Source organism: Argiope bruennichi, chromosome X1 (genome assembly GCF_947563725.1).
Source record: "Argiope bruennichi chromosome X1, qqArgBrue1.1, whole genome shotgun sequence".
Classification (NCBI taxonomy): Eukaryota; Metazoa; Arthropoda; class Arachnida; order Araneae; family Araneidae; genus Argiope; species Argiope bruennichi.
Window position 1 is genome coordinate 47,327,633 of NC_079162.1, and position 9,281 is coordinate 47,336,913.

Here is a 9,281-nt window from a genome sequence, read left to right on the forward strand (position 1 = left end):
TGATGTGTCTTGATTTGATACTTAATTATTAATTAATCAAATTAAATTTATTTAATAAGCTAAATGAATCCCTTTTCTTATTCTAATTTCAAGCCTAAAAATATTAATACCTTTAAAGGGTTAATATGATGCTGTGTGCGTAATTGTCAATACGTGTGTTCTTTTCTCTTCGTTTTCTATGTCTAATAAATGTGCTGTCTTCAAGAACCATGGTGAGATTTATTGAAAAGTAACAACATTAAGAAAGATATTCTTTAGTGCCCATAAAGTTTAAACGCTCAGTGACTCTGCTTTCAGTATTCATATTATAAAAAAATGCTTTATTTCAGTAAAAAATATTATTATATTAATTTCAGATTAATCCTTTCCACTTAATTAATCCTAAGCATGAATTCTACGGGAGCTAACAGAAAATTAGAGAGATACATATAATGTTATGATTGAACGCCTTTATAATATTATGAGTGAATTATATGACTATCAAAATTTGAAGTTTTAAAATATTTTGACGAAGAAGCTATTAAAGTAAGAATTACATGAAATATTTAATTATTAAAATTTTATCGAGCATTAAGATTGGCGAACCAGCTGGTCGCCAAAGGTGGCTAGTCTATAGTAAAATGATATAGCAGTCGGCCACAACAAATCCTGTCGATACTGCTACGTTCAGTGGTGGCGGGGTGGTCGGCTGTACGCAAGAAGAAGAAGTCTATAGTAAAATGAGTAGTTAAATTAACATATAAATCTTAACTAACAGATGCCCTTCCGAAGGTTACCGTAGATGGATTCATCATGTCCCCAATTCCATGGATTTTCTTATTTTCTGGAATAAAAGCCAAACTTAACGACTGCGCAACAGAATGTTTCAAAAGGAAAATGCTATTTCCTGTATCGCAAAGGCACAGACTTGGTTTACTGTAATTCATTTTGGCCGTTTTATTATTAGGTGATTCTGTCTGCGAATCATTTCTGATTTTGCAGACAGCGTAAGATCGTGTTTCTTCTTTCTTATAAGTTCCGAGTTTCCAACTTTTGGTTTTGGGTTAAATTTAGCGATACGGTTTCCATATTCCCGACTATTAGAACATTTAATTTTTTTTTTTTCTTTTTCGTTTCTTATATTAGATTATGATTGAGGTTTTGGGTTTGTACTATACGGAAATATTTAGGATAATGCTCTGGAGTATTATTTTGCCTAAATATTCTTGGTGAATTGTTATTATTCATTCCCTGATTGACTTTAGGATAACTTTTCAAATTTACAGAGTTTGACGTTTTGGTTTCTTTCTGAACAGTCTCATATTCATCGAGTTTTTCTGTGAGAATATCAGGATCATTTATATTTGACCAGTCATCAATAAAATATTTGAATATAACATTGGATACCTTCTTCTTCAGTTGATTCAGCAATGATAAGTTTTTTTAAGGATTCGAAATCGGTAATTTGAAAACCACTCAGCCTGTCTTGAAAATAAGTTGCTAATTCGAAGGAAAAATCCTTCCACGAACTCTGGGATGATTTGATATGATTAGCGAACTTTTGATGGAACTTTTCTGGGCTCAGTTTAAATCTTTTCAGAAGTAATTTTTCAATATGATTATAGTCATTAGTTTTGTCTTTGTCGCATGAATCCGTGATCTTCGACGAAGCGAGTAACAACTCAACTCCGTATTGAAAGAAAAACAACTTGGAATCAAAAACTTGAAAAACGGAACAGCGTTGTGATCAGCAGTTGAAAAGATTCTGAACTATTTTCTTTCGGAAATGCAGTCATTTAAACTTAATATCTATATAGAATAACTTGTCTTGTCGTAGAAATAAATGTTATAGTTTATTTTTTCAAGGAGAGTAGTTTTTTTCAATCACAGTAAAAGAACCCGTGTACCATAGGCGAGTACACGACAGTCTTCGCTTTCGCGGCCGATAGACAGATTATTTTCGTAAGGCAATAGTTCTGATAATTGTGAAACCCAAAAGTTTTCCTTAAGATCTATTTTTCGAACCTGACGTTCAAACAAAATCGAAAAGTAACTAATATCACTTTCTTTTGAATCATATTTATTTATTACGTTACACAACTCTTATTGGGATAATTTCACTTCATTGTTTACACTGGATGCGGTTTCTAGTTTTAACTTTTCAAGTTGAAATGAATCTTTTTCACGATTAGTTCTGTTGCTAATGGTACTATCTACCATTACTGTTACAAATTTTACATCAGAAATTTGCTTTCTGTAATAACGCGCCTCAAATCCACAAGCTTACATAAGGATGTAATTACTTCGCCTAACTCCGAAGCAATCTCTATTAAATTCAACTTTACGATCTTTAGCTAAAATTTCCATAGTTGGAAGTTAATTAATAACGCTAGATGCACAGTTTTGCAATTTTGGTCCGCAATATTAATTTATTCAAACTCAAAATAGCAGCAATTATATTCTTTGATAATATTCAAATGAACTTGACACTAAAAATAAATAAATCACAAAAATTTCACAGTTATTTTAAAAAGTATAAATATAATTCTACTCACGTGAATTTTCGGTTTCGATTAATAATTATCCGATATTTAACGCAAACACATAGCACACTTAAATAAGAATTACTATTAATTAGGGTAAATATCATTACGCTACCAGAACTATGGTTATCATTCAATGACAGATAACCCACAGTATTATACACAGTTTCACAGACCAATATCGCACATTTCTCTTAACTCCAGACTCGTCACTCGTTCTCCTTGTTTGTTATGTTCACTTAAGTGTCTTCAGGCTGGTTCTAACAGTTATTTGATGTTAAAACTGCTTATTTGTATAGTAACCTAGAAGAAACTGTTTATATGTTACCTCTACCAGGTTATTCAGAAATGGAGATGAAAAAGAGTATTTACCACAATCGGGTAGAAATTTGTACATGACTGTAAAAGACGAATGAGAAAAGTTTGGATTAATGCATTTGGTTTTTAACAATTGAGTTTTCATTAAGAATGATGGTCAAAATTACCTTACGTATGTAGATGTTTTTAATATTTTCCGTAATAATAAGGAAATGTGACATGAGATTGTAACGAAAATTTAAAATGTGTTTGAATTGCATCAGAATAAAACTACTAAATTTTTCGGCGTAAAACATGAAAATGAATCAATTTTCCACTATCTGAATATATTGATTCATTATTTGTTAAAAAAAAAAAAAAAAAAAAAAAAAAAAAAAACATAATCTAGAAAAATGTAAGTGTCAAAACTCAAAATAAAAATTTTCTTATTCTAAATGAACTGATTGATATTAATATGTATGAGGTATTAATTAATAGCTTTTATACTCAATTAATAGGAAGTGCCCTGAAATATCAACTGTAAAAATTTTTCTTTCATACTTAACCATAAACTAGAAAAAAATGCATTATAATTTAACTAAAAAAAAGTATTAAGATATTTGATTATAAAATATAAATTGTTTTGTGATAAGAAATTTGATTATCTGAAAGCTAGTTCTGGTACTCGTAGAAAAAGATGGAAAATGGTAAATTATTTTCCGTTAGCAAAATTTTATTAGGCAATTCATTAATTTCCTGGAAATGTCGTAAACAAAAGCGTGTTATATCTCAACATGTGAGGCAGAGTTACATGCAATTTCTGAAGGTATTATTTGAATTGTAAATTTATTAACCGAATTGAATGTAGTAACTTTAAATTCAGATAGTCAAACAGGAATTCAGCGGATTAAATGCTCTAGGTCTTCGACTAAAAGAAGGTATATGAATTTACTTTTTTATACTGTGAATTATTTGTTGGAAAACAATTCAATTACACTGGAATATGTTCGACCTGAAATGCTAATTGCAGATTTTCTTACAAAGGCTGTTAACGATGAAAAGTTAAAAAATTTCATGAAAAATATTTCACTAATTTCACAATTTTCATATATTTATATGTATTTACGTTTTGTGTATTTAGCATTAGAATTATTTGAAAAATGTAACATTCACAGAAGGAGTTTGTTGGGATGAAGAGAGCGAATTATTTTTTCTGAAGGATCTGTGTGCGGATGAATATCTTCATGATTACGTTCCCTTCTTCCCAATCATTCTGTCTTCAACCCTTTGAGGCCTTGTAGATGTAGCTGTGTGTCTATGATACCGAAATGAAAATGCTGCGTAAATTTTTATTCGTTTTCCCTATATATGTAATTGTGCGTGTGTAATAAATGTGCTGACTAAAAGAACCATGACCAGGATGTTAGGAACACAAATTTTATTAAATTTTCTTACAAATTTGACACATTCACAAAATGTACATATATACAATTCGTTTCAGTATTCTGAAACGACTACTTTTCGGCTGTTCTCTCTCACTCCTCCTTTCCTCTCACCCCTATTTTGGCGAATTAAACCCATCCTAAGGCTGGTTACTCACACAGCGTTTTTTCCAGCTGCAGATATTTTACCATTACCGATCACAGAAATCGAAGGTTTACACACACGGTGGTAAAATTTCCGACGTAAGAGTAGGCAATGAATAGAATGCAGATTACATCTTTATTGTTATTTTGTCGTTGATTGAAGAGGAAAAAATAGACTTATTTGTATTTATTCATTTAATGAAAAAAAGGAAGGAGTTAGGAGCTTTTTACACGTTATTTGAAGATTTGAGGCAAAAGAAATTGGCATTGAAATTCTTCAATTATTTCAGAATGAAGACTTCCTTTGAGAGATTACATGGGCGGCTAAAAGATATTCGCCCAAAAATACCAAAATGAGGAATTCTTATAGAAATGCTGGCAATAGTTTTTGAAATCTATTGGTGTATTAAATTGCATTGTGGAAGTAAATGTTTTACTTCCAATTATTTTCGTACATTGTTATTACAAAGTTTCGAACGTAACTTTGTTTATTGATGCAATTCCATAAAAGCGTACAAACATGAATAGAACCTTACGATTTATACACATAAATATACAATTAAAAATTAATATATATTAATATTACCATTCAGTTGTGCTAATGGACATTGCCTACAGTAAATACCGTTTTATTTTGTGCTTGTCAGGCACAGAAAGTCCAGAAGTTTCATACTTTTTTGTTTTTGATGCAGCATTTGGACTGCACAGAAATTTGCTAAGGCCATATGCTGGAACACATTTGACAGTCGAAAATAAAATATTCAACTATGATTTATCAAGAAAGAAGATACATAGAATGCGCTTTTGATATTCAGCAATAAATGGAGAATATTCCATCATCCTTTTAATGCTCTATCACAATTTGTGCATGATATTATTGTCACGTAGATACTCTAGTGCGGAACTCAATGACACACACAAGAAGTAGAGCTAAACCAATTTATTAACTCAACTCTGAACTCACAACACAGTGACTGACAAATCTGCTTTTATACTAGCAGGGAAAGTTCCAGAATACTTTTCTGGAGACAGTAAGAAAAGTCCAGAACACTTGTCTGGTAAACTAAAGAAATCTCCAGTATCTTCTGGAACAGGAAATAAAGGAAAACATAAAATCAAGGAATTAAATATTTACATATACTATGAATCGCATTGTCTCTAGCGGGATTCGAACTCACAATCTCTTGATTATGAGATCAGTGCCATGACCATTTGGCCATGAAGATTCGACTGTCTTTCTTCAATGCGGCATTATTAAAGCCTGTATTATTCTTCAAAATTATGTTAAGGATAGAGATGGATACATGATTGAGGATACAATATTAATTATAGGATTGAAAGGTATTCAAGGGGAGAATATTACAAGAGAAGACATCACAGCAAACAATATGAGAAACATTCTATGTAGATATTTTATTTCAAATGCAGGCATGGTTTCCTGGCATACATCTACAATATAAAAAAATATTCTTAATGCATATTAGCGAGAGATACCTGTAAAATAAGCCGCTTTCTTATTTGAAGCAAGCATTGCAAGAAAAAACGTTTTTCTTCGCATTATTTTTTATTTACTTTAAAACATTTTTTGATTTATTAGAAATAAGTTAAAAGCATAATAAAACTCTTTTGAAAAACGTAATATTGCAACTAATTTTCCTATAATGTTTATATTTTTACAAAAAAAAAAATTTAAAAAAAATTGTTAATAACAGTCAGATCAGAAATAAAAATTATTCATAATTAAGTCCAGAAACAATAGTGCAATTCAAATAAAATTCTCTGGAACTAGAGACTGTTACTACAGTCATTTCTAAAATCTTAAAATAAGATTTTTTTTACGACTCCATCTTTTTTCTCGTAAGTACATATGAGAAAGTGTAGAATTCTCATAAAACGTTTCAGTCTTTTTCTTCAAATAAATCAAAGTCGTTACAAATTTCATGCAACCGCTGCGTTTCTGTCTTTAAAATTCCACAAAACAGTCCTTTCTTGGATTAAAGCAATTATAATTTCATTATCGGTATTTAACTCATTCATGTTCATAATAGATGAAAACCTACTGGTGCTAAAAGAAAAATTGTATTTCACGCAGGAAGATAAAATTCACTGTGAAAAAGCAACTCTAGACGTTAAAAAACGCCGTGTGTGCAAGCTTACATTTGATTATGTGCGCAAGTACTTGGACTGCAACGATCAAAGTACCTGCGACATTGGTAAAAGGAGCTCAAATTGTTCAGCTCAAATACATTATACCTGTGACTTTGGCAACAACAGCTAAAATACATTATTATTATTTAAGATAAAGGTCTGATGGAACATTGTCAATATTGTCATTTTCTATTTGAGTTTGCTGCAGTTCAAGCTTTGGATTGGGTTGATCATAGATGTGTATCGCATATTACTTCACCAAGCAGTAAAAGTGCTTTGAATGCTATTAATTAAATTTATGGTTTTCAATGCATTAAATTGTATGTTTATTCACCATTGCCGAACTGGTGACCTGTGGATTTGGAATACGTGAGCTTAAATCTGTTTACATCCGCTAGTTGCTTCACCGAAAGAACTTTCTGCAGCTTAGGTCTTATTTGTAGTGCTTGCTACACCTTGTGTAACATAAATTTCAAAAATAAGCAAAGTTATTCATGTCGCAAGAGGAAAGCAAAATTTCTGGCAACATAGCTTGGGTAGCTGTAAAAGCTCCGCTATTTTGGCCGGTGGGTCCAGATTTGGTTCGGCCAGATGGAAAACCAGTTTTTGCTAGCTGGAATTACCATGGAGATTACGAAATTTCACCATGTTGTCTTCGTTTTACAGCCTGAAGAACTAACTATTGTGGATGATCTCATTTTAAAACCGCCGGCAGAAAATCCGAACACTGCACTCAGGGCCCGGCTGCGTTCGCAATACGCCGATACTGAAGAACAACGCCTCCGAGACCTCATTTCTGGAATGCAGCTCGGGAATCGCAAGCCCTCACGTTTTTTATTGGAGATGAGAAGCAAGGCTGGAAACCGAATTTCCGATAATTCGCTTAAATCCCTTTTCCTGAAGCGTCTGCCAACCAACGTACAGCAGATTCTTGCTATCTCTGATGATGGAGTGGAAAAGTTAGCTGAGATGGCGGATGGAATTATGGCAGCTGCGTATAATACACCATCATTAAAACAGTCGAAGCGGTAGACATGGAGCTAAAAACCATGCTTATGGATATTTCATCGCGCCTGTCTCACATGGAAACTTTCTACCTCCCGAGGGCGTTTCCGTCGCCGCTCGGTCAGCAGAGACTCCAGAAACCACGAACACTGTTGGTACCACCTATGTTTCAAGGAACGTGCAACGAAGAGTACCAAGCCATGTTCCTTTCAGCCGGAAAACTAGAACGGCCGTCACTCGAACCAGCGGCGGCGACACAGCTTAGATAAACCGATTGTATCTTTCCAATAAATCTACTAACTCCAGATATCTGATTGATACTGGCGCCGAAGACTCGGTCATTCCTCGTTCAGCGGCACCAAAACATTTTCGGCCGGTTTCGCTCAAGTTGTTCGCGGCAAATGACACTGTCATTTGGACTTTCGGTCAGCAGCTATTATCGCTTGACTTGGACCTATGCAGAGTGTTCCGGTGGCCGTTTATTATTTCTGAATTTCTGATGTCTCGCAATCGATAATCGGGGCTGATTTTCTGCGCCACTATGGAATTTTGGTTGATATTCGTCAGGGATGCCTGGTGGATTCTGTAACGAACTTGCAGTCCCTGTGAACGATACTGCAAAGAAATAATTTTGCAATCAAGGTAGTTAATGTTGATACAAAGTTTCACAAGCTGCTTCCTGAATTCCCTGCTCTTACACAAGCCGTTTCAACCCCAAGGCAAGTAAAGCATGCGGTGAAGCATACAATACTAATTAGGGGACCGCCAGTTTTCTCAAAGCCAAGACATTTGCCTCCTGAGAAGTTTAAGTTATTTATCTGAGAAGCAAGAGTTCCAGTATCTTGTTGATACAGGAATTTACAGACCGCCAAGCAATTGTTGGGCATCACCACTTAACATGGTGCCTAAAAAGATTGGAGTCCTTGCTGGGATTACAGGAAGCTAAATGGTGTTACAGTCCCAGATAGGTATCCAGCCCCCCATATCCAGGACTGCTTGCAGGTGCTGGAAGGAAATTTTTTTTTCAACTCTAGATTCGGCAAAAGCTTACTACCAAATGCCAGTACAGGAGCAGAACATTCCTAAAACGGCTGTTGCTATGCCGTTTGGATTTTTCGAGTTTCTCTATATGCAATATGGTCTGTCAAATGCGGCTTTTATATTCCAGAGATTCATCCACCATGTCTTGAGGTATGGATATTAGTGTACCATATTTCGATGATATTCTAGTTGCATCGGAGAATGAGAACCAACATCTGTAGCATCTTAAACAGGTGTTTCAGCGGTTTGAAATGTATGGTGTGATTCGCAATGCTTCAAAATATGTTCTAGGAGAAGCATCTGTCAGATTTCTTGGACATATTGTGTCAGCAGAGGGCATTTCTCCAATACCAATGAAAGCTGCAGCTATTTTGAACTTTCCAAAACCAGAAACCATAAAAGAACTTCGTAGGTTTCTAGCAATATGCAATTTTTATAGGAGATTTATACTTCAAACTGCCAGGATACAGGCAGCATTGAATGACTGTTTTAAGAGGGTCAAGAAAAATGACAGAACAGCCATCAGCTGGTCAGAAGAGGCTCTGTGTTTGAGAAGTGAAAAAAGGTTCTGGCAGAGGCCACAATCCTGGGCCACCCAGCAACAGATACGGTTGGTGCTGCTTCATCAGCACCTACGGACACTGCGGTTGGTGCTACAGTGCATATGATAGAGAGCTGCTAA

At 34.2% G+C, this 9,281-nt stretch overlaps 2 protein-coding genes across 2 annotated transcripts; both read left to right on the forward strand.

The window, feature by feature from the left end:
• The first annotated feature begins 7,144 nt into the window (after window positions 1-7,144).
• Window positions 7,145-7,585, forward strand: LOC129959213 (uncharacterized). The gene has a single exon (XM_056072035.1). The coding sequence runs from the start codon at window positions 7,145-7,147 to the stop codon at window positions 7,583-7,585; it is 441 nt and encodes a 146-aa protein (XP_055928010.1).
• Window positions 7,586-8,850: 1,265 nt separating this feature from the next.
• Window positions 8,851-9,267, forward strand: LOC129959214 (uncharacterized). Its single transcript, XM_056072037.1, has one exon. The coding sequence runs from the start codon at window positions 8,851-8,853 to the stop codon at window positions 9,265-9,267; it is 417 nt and encodes a 138-aa protein (XP_055928012.1).
• Window positions 9,268-9,281: the final 14 nt, after the last annotated feature.

Coding starts and splice junctions, on each gene's coding strand:
- LOC129959213 (XM_056072035.1), top strand. CDS start 7,145: ATGGAAAACCAGTTTTTGCTAGCTGGAATTACCATGGAGATTACGAAA.
- LOC129959214 (XM_056072037.1), top strand. CDS start 8,851: ATGTATGGTGTGATTCGCAATGCTTCAAAATATGTTCTAGGAGAAGCA.